General features: G+C 37.0%; 1 protein-coding gene across 3 annotated transcripts in view; it reads right to left on the bottom strand.

Annotated features, from left to right (window-relative positions):
• Positions 1–8,624: 8,624 nt before the first annotated feature.
• The window catches only part of zbbx (zinc finger, B-box domain containing), a 69,105-nt gene continuing 50,281 nt past the window's right edge, over positions 8,625–27,448 (bottom strand). For all 3 annotated transcript variants that reach the window (XM_083552867.1, XM_083552868.1, XM_083552866.1), the window contains exons 15-18: positions 24,337–24,548; positions 22,613–22,784; positions 15,926–16,072; positions 8,625–9,245 (exon numbers count right to left, since the gene is read on the bottom strand). In XM_083552867.1, the coding sequence (XP_083408993.1) occupies positions 9,022–9,245; positions 15,926–16,072; positions 22,613–22,784; positions 24,337–24,548 (755 nt within the window). In that variant the 3' untranslated portion in view covers positions 8,625–9,021. The remainder of the gene's footprint in view (positions 9,246–15,925; positions 16,073–22,612; positions 22,785–24,336; positions 24,549–27,448) is intronic.

Here is a 27,448-nt window from a genome sequence, read left to right as displayed (position 1 = left end):
TGACAAAGGGAATTCCCATGCAGTCATATTTTGCCAAGGGTGTTGGGAACAACTTGAGTGGCCTCCACAGATTACTGATCACAAACCCACAGAAAACCCTTAGGATAAATTAAAACACTGACTGAAAGAATGTTTTTTCCTACAGTGCCCAACCTCACTAAAGCTTGTGTGCAGGAATGAGTACAAATCTCCATAGTCACACTCCAGAATATAGTAAAAAGCCTTCCTTTTGGGATAGGGGTTGTTATAAGCATTGGGACGCTGCCAGGACTTACGTATCTTCTACGTATCTTTTGAGATACTCTCTCAGCTGTCGAAAGAGTTCAGCTGTCTCTGTGTTAGAGCTTTTTTTTTTTCGGTGTTTTTGTTGTTTAAAGCCCAATTTTAGCTCATGCATCTCTCAGGGCTACAGAGCACGTCTGGCTCAACACTCCACTCATGAACTGGCGCTCATCCATTCATAGTTTATACATTACGGTATTGTAAATTGCTGATTTGCTTAATTATATATTGTAATTTGTTAAATTATTAACAAGTATCACAGTATATTACCCTATTGTGATGAGCATTCTTTAAGACTCCTGGGTAGGCTAGGCCATGTCTCGACTTATATTCGCAAGTCACCATGAGGTCATCAGAACGCAACTTCATCGTAAGTTGGAGAATTGCGTTATAATGCGATTGGTTTTCACTTTTTCCATTTAATAATATCAGATAGGCTGGACATTGCATGCCTAGTGATTGCAATGAGCTGGATAGCAGTCACAATAGCCAATGGTGTTGGGAAAAAGACCAGCAGTGTTCAGACATTCATATGTATAGTATATAGTAATCTATAGAATTAAAAGCAATATTCACTAGATGGCACTTTGGAGCCAAAAAAATTCACTCTTCCGTTCAAACTGTATAACTTTTATATATTGCATGCACAGTGACATTAAACAAGCTCTGCCAGTGACATGAAGGTCAACATATTAGCTTCATTATATAACACAATGACAACCTGAAATGACAACCTAAAGTATCAGCCAGTGTGCCACCCTATGAGAGGAAAACCTTTTGTATAATGCTATACATAAGCATATATAGGGAATAGTACAGCAATTAAATTGTTTGCGTCATTACTTATGAAGAAACTTTTACTTGAGTATGTTTTCTGGCAACTCTCCCCACCTCTGAAGACCTTCATAATGAAGAGCAAAGTGCAACTGTTTCTTCAAAATCATCACTACATAAAATAAAGACTTGCACCCTTGTGTCTGCAAGTTGCCAATGCAAAAGAGCAAGACCGAGTGTGTGTGCGTGAGAGTGTGTGTGCCAAACAGAAATGAGCTTAGCGCACCAGGAGAAACAAAGCAGCAGCCGAAAGAAGGCTAAGACAAATCGGCAAATAGTTCACATACACGCACACAATGGAATAAACACAGCGTATACATCTACACACACACACATACACAGACATGCCTGCACTCTCACACAGGTGATAAACATAACCCCAGAAGGAGGTTTTATCAGTATGAGAGCAGCCTTGTTCTTCCTGCTGCCACAAACACATTTTATCGCCTGCATAAAAATGCACTTAAACACTGGCAACATCTAATTAAAAAGGAAAAAATGATGACAACAGCGAAATAGACTGAGCATGAGACTCCCGAGGATGATGCTGGCAGTAACATAATGAATGACATGCCAGGCAATGTCCATGTCTCCATTCCTTTCATAGCTCGATCCATCTCCCTTTTCCTTTATATATATATATATATATATATATATATATATATATATATATATATATATATATATATATATATATATATACAGTGAGGAAAATAAGTATTTGAACACCCTGCTATTTTGCAAGTTCTCCCACTTAGAAATCATGAAGGGGTCTGAAATTGTCATCGTAGTTGCATGTCCACTGTGAGAGACATAATCTAAAAAAAAAAATCCAGAAATCACAATATATGATTTTTAAACTATTTATTTGTATGATGCAGCTGCAAATAAGTATTTGAACACCTGAGAAAGTCAATGTTAATATTTGGTACAGTAGCCTTTGTTTGCAATTACAGAGGTGAAACGTTTCCTGTAGTTTTTCACCAGGTTTGCACACACTGCAGGAGGGATTTTGGCCCACTCCTCCACACAGATCTCTAGATCAGTCAGGTTTCTGACCTGTCGCTGAGAAACACGAAGTTTGAGCTCCCTCCAAAGATTCTCTATTGGGTTTAGGTCTGGAGACTGGCTAGGCCATGCCAGAACCTTGATATGCTTCTTACAGAGCCACTCCTTTGTTATCCTGGCTGTGTGCTTCGGGTCATTGTCATGTTGGAATACCCAGCCTCGACCCATCTTCAATGCTTTAACAGAGGGAAGGAGGTTGTTCCCCAAAATCTCGCAATACATGGCCCCGGTCATCCTCTCCTCAATACAGTGCAGTCGCCCTGTCCCATGTGCAGAAAAACACTCCCAAAGCATGATGCTACCACCCCCATGCTTCACAGTAGGGATGGTGTTCTTGGGATGGTACTCATCATTCTTCTTCCTCCAAACACATTTAGAGAAATTATGACCCAAAAGTTCTATTTTGGTCTCATCTGACCACATGACTTTCTCCCATGATTCCTCTGGATCATCCGAATGTTCATTCTTAAACTTAAGACGTGCCTGGACATGTGCTGGTTTAAGCAGGGGAACCTTCCATGCCATGCATGATTTCATACCATGACGTCTTAGTGTATTACCGAAAGTAACCTTGGAAACGGTGGTCCCAGCTCTTTTCAGGTCATTGACCAGCTCCTCCTGTGTAGTTCTGGGCTGATTTCTCACCTTCCTTAGGATCATTGAGACCCCACGAGGTGAGATCTTGCATGTAGCCCCAGTCCAAGGGCGATTGACAGTCATGTTAAGCTTCTTCCATTTTCTAATGATTGCTCCAACAGTGGACCTTTTTTCACCAAGCTGCTTGGCAATTTCCCCATTGGCCCTTTCCAGCCTTGTGGAGGTGTACAATTGTGTCTCTAGTGTCTTTGGACAGCTCTTTGGTCTTGGCCATGTTAGTAGTTGGATTCTTACTGATTGTATGGGGTGGACAGGTGTCTTCATGCAGCTAACGACCTCAAACAGGTGCATCTAATTTAGGATAATAAATGTAGTGGAGGTGGACATTTTGAAGGCAGACTAACAGGTCTTTGAGGGTCAGAATTCTAGCTGATAGACAGGTGTTCAAATACTTATTTGCAGCTGTATCATACAAATCAATAGTTTAAAAATCATATATTGTTATTTCTGGATTTTTTTTTTTAGATTATGTCTCTCACAGTGGACATGCACCTACGATGACAATTTCAGACCCCTCCATGATTTCTAAGTGGGAGAACTTGCAAAATAGCAGGGTGTTCAAATACTTATTTTCCTCACTATATATATATATTAAAAAAGTCATTTGTTTTTTAATAAGACTAGTCAATTTACATCAACAAGGGTTTTCATTTTGGCAAAACATCAGTTATTCCATTTGTACTACAACTACTAATTAGCATGGGCAGGAGGACATTAAAGTGCTTAAGGTGCTTCAAGCAGGAACTATTCTAATTGCTTCCTAATTGAGATAGAGCAGAAAATGATTGCTGCTTAAACAAACTTTCCTGTCTTGCATTGTTAGACAAAATATGGTGTTTTTGGGTTCAATGCATTTGGCAGGCAAAATAATTGAGCACAGATGTAAAGAAAAATAAATTTATTTCCAGGATGCGAGGCAGTAGGTTTTTTACAGACCAAAATGCACTTTCATGTTTTATCTGTGAAAACATGACAGATGGAAGTAAATGTATTTGCTCCTGCCTAAAGAAAGCACAAGCTAGCAAAAGTGCACAATGTATTATTTTTTTTTCAGGCATGTTTACTGGAAGGACACATTGTAACTATTTAATAATTGTGTTCTCTGTATTAAGATCTCTATCAAATCAAACAATAATATTTTTTGCTAAATTGCACTGAAGCTAAAATAGAAGAATATATAATTTTTTGTTGTAAAGCTACTTTGTGTTTATGATTTGGTGATAAGTCTTCGATTGCATGTTATTCTTGATGCTTGCTGTCAGACAATGCAGTGTCAGAAATATTAGAAAAGGAATTGGCTATGACAGAAGGTTAAAAAATCAGTTTGTTGCATAGGTGTGATATCCTTGATCACTAGTCCTAGATTAGGTTGACCCAGAACACTCAGTTCTTGTCTTTATCCTTCATAAGCTTACACTGTGAGAAAACCCAAACTGTCGCCTTTTGGTATGGCTAACCTGCGTTTCGTTGCTTCTCCTAAACGAATAACATGACCAGATGTGGAGTTATATTCATCAACCGTTTTTATGTTCTCACAATCTGTTAATATGTATCTTGTTGCCATAAGTAGTTAAAGTGATTTTGTTGTATGCTACTAAAATAACTTTTTTCTTCTGTTGACCATACCCTGAACTATCTTTTTGTGACATGTGTTACTTTGCTCGTACACACACAGTGGTTCCTGTATTTCTGTTTTAGGCTTATCTTTCGCAGGCTCAACATAACCTTGTGGAGTCTCTCCTAACTTTCTCTTCTGTTTACACACACACACACCTGGCAGCCCACCCCCCTTTCTCTCCTTCTCTTCAAAAGTATATCTTCATGTATGACACAATCAAGCTTTGGAACTTCTCTCTGAAAGCTGACTCGTGTGTTTCATTGAGACTTCCCCAAGAACTTGTAGGAGAGCAGAGATCGAGAGGAAAGGCTGAATTTAAGTGAATCCGGTCTAGACGACAGAAGGGAATCCTGTCCAGGCGGCAGAGGATGAAACAATTTTATTATGTCTTGTGGGACAGTCAATCTACACTTTTTGTTTCACTGACTTCCATTTATAAGCTTAGAAATGCTGGAGACTGGAAATACATCTTGATTCGAATGAATTCAAGTTTAAGTCTGTTGAACTCTGACCTGTTAATTTGTATCATGCCAAGATGCGTGACTGACAAAAAGTCAACATGCCACAACGTGACCTCATTAGAATAAAAAAATATGAAAGAAGAACATATTAAAAGAATATAAAATCAGTATATTAAAAGGCTGATTCATGTTTTTGAAGCATACAGAAACAAGTTTGTTAATTTTAACATTGGCATTTGATGTGTATTTACCTGTTAAATTTACCTTTACAAGAACATGAACATAAATATATTGCAAACAAGTACAGAATTTGGCCAATATTTGATATTATTTTGTACAATCTGACACATTAATTAATTAATAAATGCTGTTTATGAACATGGCTTAGTTAGCTGTGTAAGAAATTCTGGAATGAATGTGTCTCTCAATGTCTAGAACCTAATATTGACACAATTAGTACCCTCCTCTACAATGTGTTCTGTGTTTTCATCACAACGTCTGCTCTGAAGAGTACAATTCATCTCTAGAAAGGAGAGTGGGCTATCTGTTCTTGTCAACAAAACACTGATGGGTGAGATCAAAGGTCAGAGATCACATCTGCTGCATCAGACTTAAAAAAAAAAAATCAAGATCAAGCAAGAGGTGGTGTAATACAAATCCATTATTTTCTCATAAGACAAGCCTAGACAGGCAAGAGTAACACTCTAGGGAACAGAGAGTGGACACTTCTGAGGAAACGAAAAAGAGAAGTATGTGAATAAGAATAGGATTAGGATCAAATTATTTACTTTCAACAAATTCTCTTAAATCTAATTAGTTTGGGATTTCTATGGAGTGCAAAGTCAATACAAATGGTTATACACAGAAAAATGGCTATACACAGAATGTCATGAAGAAGTAAGACAGTGGCTGATTGCTTTCTAGCCCAGACTGCAGATTCATGACTGTGACAGGCATGTCAAGTGATTACACATCATACAATTCCTCCTAGTTTTTTTATTGAAAAGTGATTGCACATGTGAAATTGTTGCAATGATAGTGGTAAGAAAAGTGGCAAAAATATTGGAAATAATTGCAATGTGTAATAATTACTTCTTTATTACTTCTTTCCTCAAAAAATCAAATGAGATAGACAAAACAAACACTATTAAATAAAATACCCAGTATAGTTTCTACAGTGTATAAAGAAAAATGTACAAAAATACATTTATTAAAATTTGACAATATGCAGATCACCCACATGTAAATTGTTTGAGTAGAACACAAACTGTACCTCAGCTATTAATAGTTATTAAATCTTTGCTCTTTTCATCTAATATCATGGAAAGTCATAATTGATGCTAAAATGAATACAGAGAAAAAGATAGAAAATGACTCAGCAAATAGGAGACCATCTATTGTAGCTTAGCCAATCACATTCATTCACATTTTATTTATGTAAATAATTTAGTCAAATGCAGCTCATTAGACTAGAGTTAGCAAGGTCAAAAATGAACATTTATTTTACTCATCTTAAATCAGTCTGAATATTCTCTGGTGACTCTCCCCAACCAGGCATTTCTGTCCATATAACTAAGGCTCAGGAATTTTTATTTTTTTTTAACATCTGCATCTTTTAAAGACTGCTGTTCATGAAAATCCTAAATGAGCAGCAGTTTCAGAAATACAGTGGGTTACACACAATGTTAACTATGCTGGGGGATAAAATCACTGGGATCAAACTTGTACCCCTAGGGTTTGATGGTAACATGGTGCACTTGACATGTATCTGCATATGCATTACACTACCACATAATTGCTTATTAGAATGTGCAGGTATACAGGATTTCACACTTTCTATTTCCTGCTATTCAACCATTTACAAATTAAAGGAAGCAAAACAAATAATAATAATAAAATAACAATTTCTTCAAATATCATGAAATGTATTTTGACTGTAAACTAGAGTTTAAGTTTTATTAGATGGGCTTTCAGTATTATATACACTACATCATTCATACATCAGTATACACCAATGAGTCAAAGGCTTAAGTCCACTCACTGATTTGAAGAAGTTCTTGAATATTTTGTCTTGTAGATTCCATGAAATGGTGATTTTTAAGCTGTTTTAGTGGCACATGGAGGACCAACCATCCTATTATATTGGATATTACATTGTGATAGAAGAAAAGCTAAGATGATACTCTTTTATACTCTATAAATACTTACTTAAAAGAAAGAAAGAAAGAAAGAAAGAAAGAAAGAAAGAAAGAAAGAAAGAAAGAAAGAAAAAAAGAAAAAAAGAAAGAAAGAAAGAAAGAAAGAAAGAAAGAAAGAAAGAAAGAAAGAAAGAACAAGAGAAGACAACTGAAGGAGATGTTTGCTGTAGCCTGTGGAAAGAGCACACGCACAGACAGACACACTTCTCTGAATCCTGTTACACAACACACAGCACAGCAACTAATAAAGCAAAGTGACACACTTGAGATCACATGCCTCCAGCGCAGATTTGGAAACACATACTAGAAGACACCAAATTATTTAAGCTTGCTTACATTTTATACCAAGTTACACAAATACCCACAGCCCAAAGCCTATACATATGAAACTGTGCAATACTATTATACTTATCTTGTCACGGTAAAGGGTTTTACAAGCATTTATTCAACTGAATCCTTGAGCTCAGGGAGGATATGCAGAACATGAAAACAGAGACAGCAGCATATAGACAAAGAGAAAGAAGCGGAGCGGGAAGAAAAGAAACAGACGGACACAATTAGAGGACAATAGATACTTGAACGCATGCTTTTTTGTTTCTTTAGTTGGAACTTGTGAATGTAACAAAGTCTCTGTTGCTTTTTTTGTTGTTGAAGTTGTTCTTACTGAGCAACTGGGAAATGTATAGTCTTCCAGTATATCCTAGTTAAAAACTGAGACAATATAGATTTAACCAGCTAAATAAATCTGGATTTATCATGATCAACAATTTAATTTATACAGAGCCTAATGCAAGCACAAGGTCACTTAACATAGAGGAAAGTATACATCCAAAAACAAGGACAAAAATGTAAATGAGTAGACCTGGCTGTTGTATGTAATGTAACATGAGACGATAGGACACTTAATCTTTATATTCCATTAAGGCATATCAGTTTGCTCATCTGCCATCCCTTGGCATATCCGATTACATTTGAGTACATCTCAATTTAGTGCAATGTTAACAAATTCAACACCCAGGCACCAGTCCAGCTATCCTTTAATACGTTTTAACTAATGGAGGGACCATCTCTGCCATTTTTGCACCTTTAATTTCTTCTAGCCTGTCTATTACAGCTGACTAATTGGGGATGGAATTAAGAAAAACTGAAACAGAAACGCAAACAGAAAAGAACAGATTTGTCCATACTTGCTATGGTTTGGTTTCCTTGGAGCACACAAAGTTTTACAGTTACCAAGGACCTAGATGGTGGCTTAGACTGAAAGTACTGTACTGAAAGCACTGTAGAATTCCATTTAGTTTTTCAGTTTTGCCATCCTATCCCACACCTTTGTTTAGTTTCCCAAGCTCCTTCTTCATCTGGTCACCATTGAATGTTATATGGTGACTCACATTTTGACTATATAGTACAGTTATAGAAGAAACATAATTTACAATCTGAAATCACCCAGATAGGGATGTGATTTGAATCTGGTTCCGCTCAAAGTTTTTTCTGAGATCATATTAAAGAGATATTCATTAACCTCATCACCTGTAGAATCAATATATTTTTGTAAAGCATCCTTTTTGACAATTTTCACTGCTGAAAGCACTACACAAATCAACCCCATTAAAAACACCATAAGGGTGTGTTGGAATGCTGACCCTGCCTGTCCTCATTAATATTAATAATACATTAATAACATTCTAGTGGAAAGGAAGAAGGCATCACATAACAATTTACAGTAATCCCCTACTGCATACCATCTTTAAAATCAACAGCTTATATATTGTTATTTGATAGACTTAAACAATCATGACTACTAAACCAACCACTATTTAAATAACATGAACTGAAAGACTAATTTTGGTTATATACAATTTTTTTATGTTGTAAAAATACTATATGGTTAAAAATTGTAAATCTAATTAAAAAATCTATTGTCTTCATCTCCTTCCGATCCAAACATATTTGGTTCAGCACTCATACGTTTGAACTCTTCCTCCAGCTCAACAATAGTGAGCAGATCATCTTTATCCTGTTTGAATTGTGTAACCTCAGCTTGATCCACACTCTGAACGTTCAAATTCTCCAGAGCAGCTTGAGAAATGGGATGAGAAGCATGCTGAGTGACTTGAGCAGAGGAACCTAAAAAGATAGAGAGGAAGATAAACAATGAATTGGAAGCAAAATCATGGTATGAACATTTTTATTATAAGGTTTAAAAAATAGATAGTAGGAAAAGTAAAAAGCAAGATATAAGATACAGGACAGAAAATTAAAAAGAACTATGAATGAAAGGAGAGTGTTCGAAATAGAGAGAAAAAAATGTGTAAACGTGTAAAAAAAGGATAAAATAGAAAAGAGAAAGCAGGATTGGAAGAGTGAAAAGAGGGGAATAAAGGCATAAATAGAGGGATATGGGCTATAGATTAAAGAAAAAAAAATCGGAAAGATAGTGAGTACAGAGTGAGAGAGACAGTGAGATAGACGGACAGAATAAAGTAGGAGGTAAACGAGTGGCAGCAGGTCATCTGTGTTTTTGCCCCTCAGATCTAATCAAATAGAGCAGCAGGAGACTTCTGGCCCCCTCAGGCAATCTCACACATACATATACACACACACACACACACACACACACACACACACACACACACACACTGTACCACAGTACAAACTTGTTAGAGAGTAGTGAAAAATACAGTACATACACACACACACACACACACACACACACACACACACACACACACACACACACACACACACACACACACACACACACACACACAAACATGCAAGACATTCTGTACAAGCCTGAGAGGTTCAGAAAGAGTATGTGAGATGTGAGATGTGGGAAACACTCACACATGCACACACACATCGTACAAGCCCATGAGAGGCTGAAAGAACACTCACTGACACACACGCACACAAACCCACCAAGCGCGCACACACACACACACACTCACACGTTTAAGCCTAAGTGAAGCAAAAGGCACACTGAGAAATATAGTGGTCTGCTGAACACACACACACACATAAATATATATATACACACACACAAAAAAACTATTTTGATATTGTCCCAGACAATATCAAAGACCACCTTGTCACCAGTGTTGTCACGTTTGAAATTGATATTTACCGTGCCTGTCAAAAATGGAATTTCCTAGTCTACATTTAAGAGACATGCATGTTCCTTTTGTTTATATGCAACAATAGCCTAATGTTTTGTGGGTTTTATTTTTTTTTTTTTAGATCAGGGAAGGTTGAAGACTTGGTGAAAGAAATACTGAACCAACATGGCTACCATTACATACTTCAAAGCTAAACAATTCAGTCTGGACTATGGCTAATTGGAACCAACTTCACCATACAATAAGACAGACCAAAACCATAAATTGAAGCTCTGTATGCATTACTTAGAGCTTAGTCCAATCACTGCACCTAAATCCTAAAACTGCTCCGGGATAAACTAGATCGCAAGGTCTGAAAGAAATATTAAACTAGTAAGGTACACCTTTGGAAACTTTTACAATATATATATATAGTGAGGAAAATAAGTATTTGAACACCCTGCTATTTTGCAAGTTCTCCCACTTAGAAATCGTCCCCTGGTGGTCTAGTGGTTAAGATGCAGCGCTCCCACCGCTGCGACCCGGGTTCGATTCCCGGTCAGGGAATCATCCCCAGCCACTCTTAGTGCCGGTCCCAAGCCCGGATAAATTGGGGAGGGTTGCGTTAGGAAGGGCATCCAGCGTAAAACATGTGCCAAATCAAACGTGCGGATGATCCGCTGTGGCGACCCCTAACGGGAGAAGCCGAAAAGAAAGTTTCTTGGAGGGGTCTGAAATTGTCATCGTAGGTGCATGTCCACTGTGAGAGACATAATCTAACAAAAGAAATCCAGAAATCACAATGTATGATTTTTAAACTATTTATTTGTATGATACAGCTGCAAATAAGTATTTAAACACCTGTCTATCAGCTAAAATTCTGACCCTCAAAGACCTGTTAGTCTGCCTTTAAAATGTCCACCTCCACTACATTTATTATCCTAAATGAGATGCACCTGTTTGAGGTCGTTAGCTGCATAAAGACACCTGTCCACCCCATACAATCAGTAAGAATCCAACTACTAACATGGCCAAGACCAAAGAGCTGTCCAAAGACACTAGAGACAAAATTGTACACCTCCACAAGGCTGGAAAGGGCTACGGGGAAATTGCCAAGCAGCTTGGTAAAAAGGTCCACTGTTGGAGCAATCATTAGAAAATGGAAGAAGCGAAACATGACTGTCAATCTCCCTCGGACTGGAGCTCCATGCAAGATCTCACCTCATGGGGTCTCAATGATCCTAAGGAAGGTGAGAAATCAGCTCAGAACTACACAGGAGGAACTGGTCAATGACCTGAAAAGAGCTGGGACCACAATTTCCAAGGTTACTGTTGGTAATACACTAAGACGTCATGGTTTGAAATCATGCATGGCACGGAAGGTTCCCCTGCTTAAACCAGCACATGTCAGGCACGTCTTAAGTTTGCCAATTACCATTTGGATGATCCAGAGGAGTCATGGGAGAAAGTCATGTGGTCAGATGAGACCAAAATAGAACTTTTGGGTCATAATTGCACTAAATGTGTTTGGAGGAAGAAGAATGCTGAGTACCATCCCAAGAACACCATCCCTACTGTGAAGCATGGGGGTGGTAGCATCATGCTTTGGGGGTGTTTTTCTGCACATGGGACAGGGCGACTGCACTGTATTAAGGAGAGGATGACCGAGGCCATGTATTGCGAGATTTTGGGGAACAACCTCCTTCCCTCAGTTAGAGCATTAAAGATGGGTCGAGGCTGGGTCTTCCAACATGACAATGACCCGAAGCACACAGCCAGGATAACCAAGGAGTGGCTCTGTAAGAAGCATATCAAGGTTCTGGCGTGGCCTAGCCAGTCTCCAGACCTAAACCCAATAGAGAATCTTTGGAGGGAGCTCAAACTTCGTGTTTCTCAGCGACAGGCCAGAAACCTGACTGATCTAGAGAAGATCTGTGTGGAGGAGTGGGCCAAAATCCCTCCTGCAGTGTGTGCAAACCTGGTGAAAAACTACAGGAAACATTTGACCTCTGTAATTGAAAACAAAGGCTACTGTACCAAATATTAACATTGACTTTCTCAGGTGTTCAAATACTTATTTGCAGCTGTATCATACAAATAAATAGTTAAAAAATCATACATTGTGATTTCTGGATTTTTTAGATTATGTTTCTCACAGTGGACATGCACCTACGATGACAATTTCAGACCCCTCCATGATTTCTAAGTGGGAGAACTTGCAAAATAGCAGGGTGTTCAAATACTTATTTTCCTCACTGTATATATATATATATATATATATATATATATATATATATATATATATATATATATATATATATATATATATATATATATATATATATATATATATATATATATGTGTGTGTGTGTGTGTTTTACATGTGTAGATTTATATATTTGTTGCTCTGGTCTTTAGCTTCACTCTTTACTATATTTGGAAGTTTGTGTTTCCCGTTCTTACAGAATTGTATTTATGCTAAGTGTTTGCAATATAGGTAGTCGCTTTCTTTAAAAGCTATTGCATCACATTGTTTTTAAATCACATCTCATTCTGAAATAATGGTCTTAATAGTGAGCTTCAAAATAATGTATAGGGAAAAGAAGGGTCAAATAATATTTTTGGTATCGTATATTCACATTAATTAGACAGCACTATAAAAGAAAACATTGCTATACCTTTAAAATATAAGGTTTGCACTGTTATCTAATGAATTTTCTTAAATGTTTTACATTTTTTTAACCCTTTAATTGTTACAGTATGCATCATTGCTCTTGACTGGATGTTTACTACTTTTTTTTGTGTTTTATGTAAGTTTTTACAGCACATAAAAACTGATCAAATGAGTAAATCCTGCATAAACTGCTGCACAGCCAGAGGATTTTATTGACTGATCTGAGAGTCTGATGATTTATTTAGAAAATCTGATTTGACAACGAACACTTTTAACCAATGAGCATAATCATACTGTCGAACTTTAGTTTGCCATCGGCTAGAATCTTTGGCCTGGATTTTGAAGTGGAAATTAGTTGCTTTTGGCAGATATGGAAATGTGGTAGCATATCAGTGAAGACGCATTTGACACGTGTGAAAAATACTAGGTGTGAACTGTTATCCATCTTGGATGTCCACATCTGATTGGATCAGCTTAGATGGATTGTAAATAATGTGAAGTCTAAATAGGGCCTGAGAGAGCCAGATGGGGAGAAGTGAAGAATAGAGCGCGCGCGCGCGCTCACGCTCACGCACACGCACACGCACACCATAAAGTCTTGGCAGGGAGAATAGTAAATGTTGTAAAGGGACAGTTAAAATCGTTACGGTTTAATACCTTTCGGGCTTCCTTTTGATCCTAGTCTTATTTTACATTTTTGTTCTAGTTTAGACATGAAACCAGAACTATAACTAAATCTTGGATTAAGATTAACTAGAACCATAGATGGGAAAAAAAAAATTATTATTAGAAGAACTCTATTCATAGGGAACAAATCGAATAATCAACACAAAATATTTTTGTCAGGTCTAGTTTAGTTCTGGTTGTAGTTCTAGAGTATTTTTAATCCTATGTCCAGGTTTAGTCCTGATCCAGATTTTATATTTAGTCATAAAATTGTAGTCCAATAATTCTACAACTCTTTATAGTTCTTACCTAAAAGAAAAGGGATTGTTTTTTGGCTTTATCACTAATTCTGATTATTTCCTATCATTTTAATACTAGGAAAAATTTAGATATAATTCCTTCTTTGAATTGTAGGCATAGTTTAGTGTACATTATGGGACTCATATAGTATTAATTCAACATTATTTCGGTCTCTGTATTACTTTAGATTAAAGTTTCTGGTCCTGTGTGTGTGTGTGTGTGTGTGTGTGTGTGTGTGTGTGTGTGTGTGTGTGTGTGTGTGTGTGTGTGTGTCTGTTTCGGCTGGTGTAATAATCTCATCAGTGCTGCTTTAATCACAGAGAGAGGGCTGTAAATGTGTTACAGTAAAATCACACCTACGGTGAACATTTACGTGTTTCCCGCTGTTGTGTTTCCTGTTATAAATATCATCAGTGCAGTGATCAACACTCTGCCTGACTAAGTGGACGATGCATCAAGTAAACAGTATTCAGTCTTGCTGAGGAGCTGCTGCATAAAATATTCATCAGATTTTGACACTATAAATCTAGATTAAATCTCATGGAGTGTTTAATCTGTCCTCTGGGTATCAGTTTAGGAAGCTTGAGGAGTCTTTTATTTTTCTGTCATACTTAGTTATTGTTTTAGAAAGAGGTGCTATTTATAGCTGCAAGAAGAAAAAATAATAGTAATTGTGTTCAAAATTGGCCTAATTTATCAATCTTTTCTAAAGTTGTGTGTACATTTTTTGTATTAGCCTGTATCTGCTGTATTCATATAACTGACTGCATACATTGATGAATGCCAGTTACCTTTAAAAAGCATAGCACAGTTAATTCGTATTTGGGTGACATCCAAAAAATGTCATAGAAGGCAAAACTTACAAACCTGAAATAAGGAGCAAAAGGCTGGAATTAAAGTATTTTTTTTTACTCTCATGCATGACAATGAAAATTCCTGTATATTCCATTTAAATTTTTACAAGTACATTTTTATATTATATCATATTTTCTATTTAATCCTATTCTAGTTTCTTAATGATTATTTTTCTATTTTTATTTATTTGTTTGGTTGTTTGTTTGCTTGATTTTTTAATCCATTGTACTTTTTTAATTCCATTCCATTGCCATTAAATTGGGTCACCTGGTCAAAAGTATGGTATGTGATTTTTGAGCATTGCATTCAACATTTAGTCCCAATTTGCTCTTATAATTCCCTCCACTCTTCTGGGAAGATGTTAGACTAGATTTGTGGCGTGTACTTATGAATATTTGTGTTCCTCAGCCACAAGGGAATTACGAAAGGCAGGTGCTAATGAAGGTGAAAAGACCTGGAGTGCAGTCAGCGTTCACATTCATTCCAAATGTGTTCAGTAGGGATGAAATCAGAGCTTAATTGAACTTGGAAACCCAAACGTGTTCCATCATGGCAATGCCCCAAGACTTTTTAAATATAGTGTGTGCGTGTGTGTATATATCCTCACATGGATAAATTATAGGTTTAACTGTTTTTTTTGTTGGTTTGCTTGTTTGTTTTTATTATGTTTTTTGCATTGTAAGAGATGAGCAACTCTCGAACAACAACCCCTAACCTCCTTCCTAATATGATGTTAGAATATGTGTCTGTTGGAAGCAAATGGTCTGCAGCACATCAAAAATCATTCGACACGTTGCGACTTGATACATGCCAGATCTGTCACATAGTTATTGCTCTAATAAAGTGTTCACACAGCATTAAAAGAAGATGCCTCAGCACATGTAACCAAATCTGTCCATCTACCTTTTATACAACAGCCATTCTTTAACTGAATGTTTGGTTTGATTTGTCTGAATTCATGGATTTATCCTGGATTGTTTTTTAGATTATATTTATGTATTATTTTATTATAATGAATGCCATAATTATTAACTGAGAATTGTATGATTTCAAACACTTTATATTTCACACTAAAGTACACGGTTCGAAAGCATTTTGTTGTTGTTGGTTGTTTTTTTATTTCATTCTGTCAAATTTCTGTTGTTTCCTGTTCGTTGTAGTTTTTCTTTTATCCCACTAAAATGCATAAGAAACTACATAAGAGAGGTCACACCTGAATGACTCCACCTCCGAGAAGACTCCATTTTACTGAGTGATGTAACAGATGTTGCGATACTGATTGCCTGGCTATTCACTCCTTTAACAAGCTTGGGGTCTGCGTGATGACTGAGACTGCTCTCTGGTCTCCAGATACTGTCACCTACAACGAAAAAGAAAAAAAGAAATAAAGGAGGAGAGAGAGAGAGAGAGAGAGAGAGAGAGAGAGAGAGAGAGAGAGAGAGAGAGAGAGAGAGAGAGAGAGAGAGAGATATTGGCATTATTGTAACTATGTAAACAGTAGGTGTCTGTATGTGTGTGAATGTACAAGTATCTGTCTCTCCATCTGTCTATACATTCATTAGTCATTTCATGTTTCTTAACATTCATGTCCCCCTCTACCTGTTTGTACATTTACATGACATCTTGTCTGTCTTTATCCATTTTTCTTTCTCTGGGTGTCTTTATCTGCCTGTATGTCTGGTGAGTTGCCTGTCTATCTCTTTGTCTGTCTGTACATTTGGTCCCTATCGATTTCATTTACTTCTATCAGAATTTCCAATAAAGCAGTTCAGTGCTGGATAACATCAAAAATCATTTAGAATCTATCACATAATTCCTTGTGTTTCAGGTGTAATGATTCTAGTGTCCTTTTTTGTAAATCTATTAGCTTGAAAGTTTATACCCGAGTTTAATTGTGGAGTTTAAGAGAACGGGTTTGTTGAAGTGATTCTGCTTGTAAAAAATGTGTTTTGGTGTAAACAAATCACAGCTCTGCATGTTACATTCGAATACTGCAAAATGGCAAACTAGAAATTATATTCGCTTTTATTGCTATATATCGAAATCATGGACATACTAAAGTTGGTTTTCCTGAATTTTAGAATTTTAAAAACAAAGCCAGACACAACATATTGTAAGTCTCTACCTTCAGGACAAAAAGAGAGAGTAAAATAGAGAGAGAAAGAGAGAGACACACATGCATACAGAGAGACATGTCTCTGGGGTTAAGGCATGTCTCCTTTCTCTGTCTTAAACACCAGCTATAATTAAGCCATTTTCCAGCTCAGTGGTCGCTGCCCTTGTCACTGCGCTCAGGGGAATGCGAACTAGAGAGACAGACCAATAAAACCTATTAGATCATGGCACTCTGAGGAATAAAAAAAGGATGAGAGGAAAAAAAAATGTGATGGATATATGCTGCAAAGAAAAAAGTTAGACAGAAAAAGCAGACACTGCTGACAGGGAAACATCTGACCTTTCCTGCCTCTCATTAAGGCAGTAGTTTGATACATGGCATCTAAAAATGAGGCTATTAGAGTTCTGTTTGTCTCAATTGACTTTCCCCATATTGTAATATTGGCAATCTTAGAAAGTACTGATGGAAATATTAGTGTTTACATTCTAACTAATGCTTTCTTAAGAGTCACTCATTAAGCATGGGGAGAATGGATCAGGGGAATATATGGATATATCAGACCGGCATAATCGGCACAGTGGCTTTTACCCTGCTATATTTTATTGGGCAATTAATCTAAAAACAAAATAATTAAGACCTGAATAGCGCAGTATTGTAAAAAAAAAAAAAGAATAATAATGTTTTCATTATTTATTTGTTTAATTATTTTTTTAAAAGCTTGCAGAAAATAAAAAACACCTGTAAGAAAAAAAGTGGCCTGGTTTTCAATACAGAGGTTTTAATTTCAGTTATAAAAGACTAATCTTAATATTGCTTCATTGTTTATTATAAGAGCTTGCAAGGTATGGAGTGGGCATTAATTTAGCATACCTCATCATTGTTCCCCCTCCTACATCTCAAAACATGGTAGTAGGTGGATTGGCTATAGACAAAATTGTCTCAAGGTGTGTGCATGGTGTTTTGCTATTAACTGGCATCTTATCCAGTGTCTATTCTTACCTCACACACAATGTTCACTGAATACGCTCCAGATACACTGCAACTCCACAAACACAACGCTTTTACTAAAGATAATTTTTGGAAACCACTTTCTGCTGCTGAGGATAGCTGCACATGAACACTGAAGAAATATGAGATTATTCTTAATGGTTACAGTTAAAAACCAAAATGATGTCTTTGAACTGTAATTAATCTGAACTATTTGAAAAGTACAGCAATTGCCACAAACATTTTGCACTCAAGCCTCCGTCAGTGAACAGCTGATAACCTCAACAATGATGAACCAATAATGAATGGACATATTGTGTCAAGCAGATGATGATGGGTTTGGTGTAAGTCTGGTTCTTTTCAAGTTGTCCTCATATCATGTACAGAAATTTTTCCCTGACTCCCAATACCCAAATTATGACCCGAATTACGGATAAGCGGGAGAAGATGAAATGAAATGATGAAATGAAATGAACGCCCCAATACTTTTGCCCAATTGATGTGTGTGTGTGTGTGTGTGTGTGTGTGTGTGTGTGTGTGTGTGTGTGTGTGTGTGTGTTAATACAATGATGACAAAGATGACAATTTTACAAGTATATGTATATGTACTGTATGTGTCACAGTAAATTAGATGTGCTCACAATGTTTCAGTTTGTAAAAAATCCAGAAATCCACTGTTGGAGCAATCATTAGAAAATGGAAGAAGCTAAACATGAATGTCAATCTCCCTTGGACTGGGGCTCCATGCAAGATCTCACCTCATGGGGTCTCAATGATCCTAAGGAAGGTGAGAAATCAGCCCAGAACTACACGGGAGGAGCTGGTCAATGACCTGAAAAGAGCTGGGACCACTGTTTCCAAGGTTACTGTTGGTTATACACTAAGATGTCATGGTTTGAAATCATGCATGGCACGGAAGGTTCCCCTGCTTAAACCAGCATATGTCCAGGCACGTCTTAAGTTTGCCAATGACCATTTGGATGATCCAGAGGAGTCATGGGAGAAAGTCATGTGGTCAGATGAGACCAAAATAGAACTTTTGGGTCATAATTCCACTAAACGTGTTTGGAGGAAGAAGATTGGTGAGTACCATCCCAAGAACATTATCCCTACTGTGAAGCATGGGGGTGGTAGCATCATGCTTTGGGGGTGTTTTTCTGCACATGGGACAGGGTGACTGCACTGTATTAAGAAGAGGATGACCGGGGCCATGTATTGCGAGATTTTGGCGAACAACCTCCTTCCCTCATTTAGAGCATTGAAGATGGGTCGAGGCTGGGTCTTCCAACATGACAATGACCCGAAGCACACAGCCAAGATAACCAAGGAGTGGCTCTGTAAGAAGCATATCAAGGTTCTGGCGTATCCTGGCATATCAAGGTTCTCACCACGAGGTGAGATCTTGCATGGAGCCCCAGTCCGAGGGCGATTGACAGTCATGTTTAGCTTCTTCCATTTTCTAATGATTGCTCCAACAGTGGACCTTTTTTTCACCAAGCTGCTTGGCAATTTCCCCGTAGCCCTTACCAGCGTTGTCGAGGTGTACAATTTTGTCTCTAGTGTCTTTGGACAGCTCTTTGGTCTTGGCCATGTTAGTAGTTGTATTCTTACTGATTGTACGGGGTGGACAGGTGTCTTTATGCAGCTAACGACCTCAAACAGGTGCATCCAATTTAGGATAATAAATGTAGTGGAGGTGGACATTTTAAAGGCAGACTAACAGGTCTTTGAGGCTCAGAATTCTAGCTGATAGATAGTTCAAATACTTATTTGCAGCTGTATCATACAAATAAATAGTTTAAAAATCATACATTGTGATTTCGGGATTATTTTTTTTAGATTATGTCTCTCACAGTGGACATGCACCTACGATGACAATTTCAGAAACCTCCATGATTTCTAAGTGGGAGAACTTGCAAAATAGCAGGGTGTTCAAATACTTATTTTCCTCACTGTATATATATATATATATATATATATATATATATATATATATATATATATATATATATATATACTACCTTACTTTGATGACTTGCACTGAATAGAGTCAACCTCAAGCAGACTTTTAAATGATCATCAGTCATGGTGGAACAGTATTTGGACTTCATAATCTTCATTTGGAAAAAAGGATGACTCACATAAATAATTGGAGACACTGAGCTAACTGGAGCATTGCAGTGGCTTGCATACGTTTGACCGCTCACGCAATGGTGACCCGTGTGTTAAAACAGAAGAAATCTCAGACTGGTCGCCCTGTACATCAATGAAGTGGTAAGCAAATTCCATAAGGAGGATAGATAGACCAAAATTTTATTTCGGCTTCTCACATTTGGGTTCGCCACAGCGGATCATCCGTATCCGTATGATTTGGCTAACATCAAAAAATAAATTAAAAAAATAGCGCACGATCTACACATATTACCTTATCACTACCAGTCGATTGTGATAAACGTACTGGGCACCCCGATCTCTTTTCTGGACTGTTTATATTGTCTCATTGAAAAATTTACTGCAATGTTATTATGTAACGATGGTTCCTTGAGGGAACGAGACACTGCTTCAACAACGCCTTGGGAATTCTTCCGCATTGTCCACGCTCTGAATCACGTGTGTAATCAGTCCAATGGAAAGCGCGGCATCAGTGGCACAACCAGGAAGCTATAAAAACCACATAGAGTGAAGCTTCTGAAAGGAAAGTAGGTGCTGCAGGAATGCCGGCAGTGTGGCCTGGAGATGCAGCGTTTCATTACCTCAGGGAACCATTGTTACATATGTAACCTAGAGACATTTCCTTTCAGGAACTTGAGCTGCATCAACAACTCTTTGGGAACAAGTGTCTAATACCGCCAGACTGACCAGTCCCTGCCTAGTGTGTAAGAGCACAGTTAGGTCAAAGGACAGAGTGGCCAGGATTGGCACTGGGGCCGAGGTTATAAAGCGGGGTGGACCATCCTGCAGCATTGCAGATGTCTTGGAGGGACACTCTAGAGGACCAAGCCTTAGAGGCTGCCACACTCCGGGCTGAGTGCGCTCTGACCCCGAAGGAGCAGGGGACCAGAGGACTAATAGGAGGATAAAAGAGCATTCACAATCCATCTGATGAGCGTCTGCTTGCTCGCAGGAAGACCTCTCCTCGGAGGGCCATAGCAGACGAACAGTTGCTCCGACTTTCTCCACAGACTTGTTCTGTGGACAAATATGTCCAGTGCTGGCACAGGACACAGTTGGTTTAGCTTTTCCTGGTCTGGAGCCTGGAAAGAAGGAGGACAAAATGCCTGGAGCAATACAGCTCGTGGGACGACTGAGGGCACCTTGGGAACATACCCTGTTTTAGGGTACTGAAAGGCACTCACCATGCCTGGAGTGAACTCGGCCCTTGCCTTAAAAAAAAGACCCCCCCTGGTGGTTTATATAAGAGACCACAGAGGATGTTGTCCGAACGGACCAACACATGGTGGCCTCTTAGGTCTGGAAGGAAGTGCTTCAAAGCTAGAAACACAGCCAGCATCTCTAGGCAATTTATGTGTCACAGCAGATGGAGCCTTTCCCAGATACCTTGGGCGAAGCGGACACTCAAGACCGCTCCTTAAGCCATGAAGTCGTTAGCGTTACTTGACTACAAGAAACTTCCAACACGAGATCCTGATATAGAAACCTAGGATCTCTACAAACATCTAAGCACGTAAGGCTCACCACATGACCTTGATTGTACGGAGAGGATTGCCCCTCCAAGAGAACCCTCGGGCCCTGAGCCACCACTGAATGGTCTCATGTGCAGAAGCCCACAATACAGAGAAGCTCTTGGACCTCTTTGGCTTTGATAACAGGCAAAAAAAAAAAAAAAAAAAAGAAAGGTTTTACAAAAGTGCTGAATTTCTACAGAATGATTGATACTTTTCATAGACTTTAACACTAACGTTTGAGTAAATGAGTGCCATGGGTATAAGTATGAAACAATACAGTGTGTTAGCTTTATCAAGTTCTGTTTTGCTGCAGGGCTTTGGGGTAGAGTAATCTTCCTTAAGTCTCCTGATTGACGACAGTTATAACCACACTTGTACAGAATGAACACTTTCAAGCTTGCTTTTTAAAGATGAATGAGAATCGGACCGATAATGGCACCATTGGGTTGGGAGACAGTGCAAATCATCAAGCAGATGATATGGCAAGAGTTTCTTAGGCTGAAAAAAAAACCTATCTGTATTGTATTATTGTTTTAGGCCTTAAGTCTCAAGTGGACATAATGCCTCTATTAAATGTTTCAAAAATATCAAAAAGCTTAAGGAATAAAGTCTGAACAAATAAAGAAAATACAGATACGTATCAAATTCTACCAGGTTACAATCTGTTTTGATTTTGAACATGTGCACACACACACACAATAACATGAAGATGAGTACAGTAAGCTTTTAAAGTGATCCCTTGGTGAATGTATCCTCAGTTTCATAATATTGTCTCCAGTCTCCAGTGAACATAATTTGTCCCTCTTGACTTACAATGAATGTTTTTCATTTTCTACATTACTTATTAAACAGCTCCAATCCATACAGAACTATACCACCAATGAAAAGGCCACAGTTATGGCATAGTTGTAGCCTAAATTTATTATATAATCCATTATACTTACTGACTAAGACCATAAAGATGTTCCTTTTTCAATTGTTACACCAATCTCATTATCTATAACATAAATAAACTGAAAGAAAATGCTTAAAGAAATACCTTGGACTGATAATTGACAGAAATAAACATAATTCCACAGAGACATTTGGACTGTTTGGCACCAGTACTGACCTGACATAAAAGTCTCAGAGTTTGTGGAGTGTGTATGCATCTCCAGAGCTGTGTGTTCCACAGCAGGAGTCAGTGGAACAGACCTAGAGTCTAGGCCCAGTGTAAAGAAGCCATCCAGTCCTTGGTAGTTTGTGGACACACTGTTGTGTTTCTGTGCTAATGAGTTTACAGCCTGTAATACAGAGAAACATAATTCATGTCATTGCCATTATAGCCAGTATCACCATTTAAATTTTTACTGCCAGATATTTCCTTATACCTAAAAGCATCTCTAGAAACAGATATCAGAAAATCATGTACTAGCACAGTGATGAGTTTAATGGTCCATAAATAAAAAGATATGAATAAAAGATGGATAACTCAAGATGAATAAAAACTGATAAGCGGTGTGTAAAGTTGTTTTATAATTATTAAGCACCACACCAAGTCGGTTTTAGCAATGGACGCCAGGAAGCAAACTATTTAACTAGTGGAAATGCAACATGGTGGGAGGGTTGGTTTTCTTCACTGTCAGTCACACCTACATTTTCAAATCCTCTACAACTGTATGTGTGCAAAAGAGGGAAGACTGCTTTCCTCAGACTGCCCTTTAATGCAGCATTATTAGCAGTTTATGTGGTTGGGAAGTTTATTTGGTAAGTGGGAACTGGCAGGTGAGCAAACTGAAGACAAAAAAATTCTGCACATTGATCTGGTGAATGTTGGGAACCCACATGAGCTGGATGTATCAAATGAATGACTTTACACTAATGCAGGTTATATTCAATTTATGTTGTAATACACTAGAACACAAGTTTATACTGATGCGAATTGTGGATTCTACCGAAGTATAAAGTCAGATTTTGGGCTATTTTACTCCCAGTAGGATGAGAATAAATCGCAATCTGAGTAACCCCAAATGTTTGGCACTCCCCTATGTACTATAGTTGTGATGACCACAGGTTAAAAAGCATTAGGTGACGTTTTACTTAAATAAACCTTTGCACATTGTTGTCGTTAAAAAAATAAAAAATGTCCTCTTTATAGATGCCACGTCAATTTGATGCCAAATGAGTTTAGATGAGATAAAAAATCTAAAGGCAGACAAAAGAGCGTGAAAAAAATTTACTTGTTACTAGATAGTTTACTTTTTGTTTTTGGAACATGTCAAAAAAATTGGACAGGTTTTTTTTAACCACACAAAAAATTAATTATATTCACAGAACTAAATTTGTCAAAAATCAGTAACATCAAACGTAAACTAATTCTGATATATTATCTCAAAGAGACAAACAAAACGATTAAATCAACAAAGTATTTAAAGAGCAATATAACTCATTGAATATCGAGCTGGATACACCTCCAATTTACCTTTATAATTCCTTCACACAATTTTTGGCTACTTTAAAGAAGAGTGAAAATACTCCTGATTAGACACCTGAGAGAACTAAATAACAAAGACCACAAGACACCTGAACAACTATACAAAATCAGCAATACTAGTGGCACAAAGCTAAATCCAATGGAGTCAATTGTACACAACTGTACACAAAAGTCAGAATCTTTACAAAAGCTTATCAGTAAAGAAGAAATGTACAAGAACATTTATTCTTTTAGCTGTACAACACTTCTAACAAACTATTTTTCTTCTGCCATCTCAATTCAGTTTCCTGTCTGCACAATCTCCATTTCTATCAATATAGCAGAACTAGAGCAAATTGCAGTGACACATTTGCCTTGCTCACCAAGGAGGGTTTTTTAAAGATGCCTGACTGCTCTTCAGTCGTGGAACTCTGAGAGGGGAAAAGAACATCTGAGGTGGGCAACAGAGAGGGAGGGTAAGAAAATGTATTTCTTTCCTCCTCTTCCTCCATGTCCTGCATTCTTCTCATTTCGTCACCAGAAGAGTCTCCATCAGTGAGCATTATGCCAAAACTGTCACTTGACATATCTGAACCTGCACAAACAGCAACAGAAAATGTTTAGAATTATTATAATTATGCTACTGAAACACATACTGCTGTAATTTAAATTATTTTCTAGATGGTGGTCCTGATCACTTGGTCACTTCTTTAAAAAAGCAACATTTACTCCCATAAAACTACTCCATTAACTAATACATGTTTGGTATCTGCCTTTTACTGGCATTAATGCTCAGTAAAGAAAATAGCATTAATTCTAAATCATCCCACACTCAGATAAAAAAAAATTCCTCGACATAGTTTGCGGTAAGAGAACGGAGATATGCAAAGCCAACCTTATTAAGCCACATTAGACTTTTAGATCTAGCGGAAAAACAAACAAGCCCATATCTGAAGGAGCAAACTTGTGTTGGCTGACCTACATTGGCTATTGAGGATTGGACACATGAAAGTAAACACTACTATTCTGGTAATTAATGCATTGCCATTAGCTTGTTTTATTATAAGTGAAGCCAAAGCGATCAAGTATATGAGGTACAGATAATGCAAGAAAATCAGGAAAGCAAATTAACCAATGCTATGAAGTGCAATGCAGAATAGGGATGCAATAAACATATGTATTAGCTGATTACTGTCCAGTTCTGTTTCTGCTAATGTTTAATTTTATTTCTTAAAAAATCCTTAAAAAATCCATGGCAGAGTAGATTTAATTGCCCCAAATTAATTTTCTTGCCTCCAAAATGATTTTATTTCAGTCATGCCAATAAAGCACAAGGTGACCAAAAAACAACATGTAATCATATCTAATGTGTACTTTAATTAAAAAAAAACAACAACTGCAGAGTGGAAGCTTAAAAAAAATTATAATATTTTTTTTTCCATCTGATTCATATCGGATCATATTGTTTTTAGTTTTTAATGATCATTTTAGTTTAATACATATTAATTTAATATAAACAACATTTAATTAAGTCACAGCAATCTTTTTGCCAAAAAATTTAAGAGAATGTTTACTTGTTGATTTAAAGTCATCAATAATATAGGGTATGGTCTTATAAAAAAAATATATATATATTATTAAAATCGCTGTAAATTTCAAGCAAGTTTTTTTATATAAAAAAAAGGGGGAGACAAATTATTATTAATAAAAAAATTATTTTGATACTCCAGTACATAAAGACATGGATAAATATTAAAGATCATAGTAATATAGTAAATAATAGCAACTAATACACAGGGACTTGAATTATGACTATTAAGACTAATCTACAGCAAAAAAGTAAAAATTATTGGGAAAAAAAATTTATAATTCTTGATTTGGTGACACTTTTGTGATGTACTTATACAGTATCTCACAAAGGTGAATACACCCCTCACGTTTTAGCAACCATTTTATTAAATGTTGTCAAGGTACAATACTATAGAAATAAAAATGGGATATACTTTAGAGTACGATGTGCAGCTATATATATATATATATATATATATATATATATATAGCTGCACATCGTACTCTAAAGTATATCCCATTATATATATATATATATATATATATATATATATATATATATATATATATATATATATATATATATATATATATATATACACTAGCTGAAAGTACCCGTGCTTCGCTACGGAAGGCAGAACGCTAAGCAATATGGCAATAAGCAGTAAGCACTGAGCAGGACTGGATGATCAGAGATCAGAACGTAACGTCAACAAATAACGTACTACCCCTTTGTAGTACCGATACAGGGCAAACTACTGTGAAAATAATTTTTATCGTGCATCTAACATCTAATAAGAAACAATGTAAGTTTCATTAGGATCCGTAATGTTATTTTGAAGAATTTACAATGCGTGAGAAATCGCGTTTTTCGTGAGTTAGCCGCGATTCCATGCCGAATTTTTCAAAACCCTTTCTTAGTGAGCACCTAAGACCCAAGAGGAAGGTATGTTCCAAATTTCATTGCAATCCGTGCGGTGGTTTTTGAGATTTCGTGATGAGTGAGTGAGTCAGTCAGTGGTATTTGAGCTTATATATATATATATATATATATATATATATATATATAAAAAGTACAGACCAAAAGTTTGGACACACCTTCTCATTCAAAGAGTTTTCTTTATTTTCATGACTATGAAAATTGTAGTCACACTGAAGGCATCAAGGGCTATTTGACCAAGAAGGAGAGTGATGGGGTGCTGCGCCAGATGACCTGGCCTCCACAGTCACCGGACCTGAACCCAATCGAGATGGTTTAGGGGTGAGCTGGACCGCAGAGTGAAGGCAAAAGGGCCAACAAGTGCCAAGCATCTCTCGGGGAACTCCTTCAAGACTGTTGGAAGACCATTTCAGGTGACTACCTCTTGAAGCTCATCAAGAGAATGCCAAGAGTGTGCAAAGCAGTAATCAAAGCAAAAGGTGGCTACTTTGAAGAACCTAGAATATGACATTTTTCAGTTGTTTCACACTTTTTTGTTATGTATATAATTCCATATATAATTCCACGTGTTAATTCATAGTTTTGATGCCTTCAGTGTGAATCTACAATTTTCATAGTAATGAAAATAAAGAAAACTCTTTGAATGAGAAGGTGTGTCCAAACTTTTGGTCTGTACTGTATATAATATTTATTATGATTAAAAAAACTCAATGCACAGGCATTATTGTCCAAATAACTGCCAACAAAAGAGAGTACACCCTCAGCAAATATGTTAAAACTGTGTCTAAAGTGTCAATATTTTGTCTTTATTGTTATGAAGAGAAATGCAGATAAATTGTTGCTTTTTGTTTGTTAAAAACGGAAAGTAAAATTAGCATACATGCGAAGTATAGTAATGACACTTTGAAAAATGGTGTTACTGATTACAACATTCATTCCCAACTATCATTTTCCAACAGCATGTCCAATCATGTTTTATTTCATAC

Source organism: Silurus aristotelis (assembly GCF_946808225.1).
Source record: "Silurus aristotelis genome assembly, chromosome: 10".
Classification (NCBI taxonomy): domain Eukaryota; kingdom Metazoa; phylum Chordata; class Actinopteri; order Siluriformes; family Siluridae; genus Silurus; species Silurus aristotelis.
This window is presented reverse-complemented; position numbering and strand designations above follow the sequence as displayed.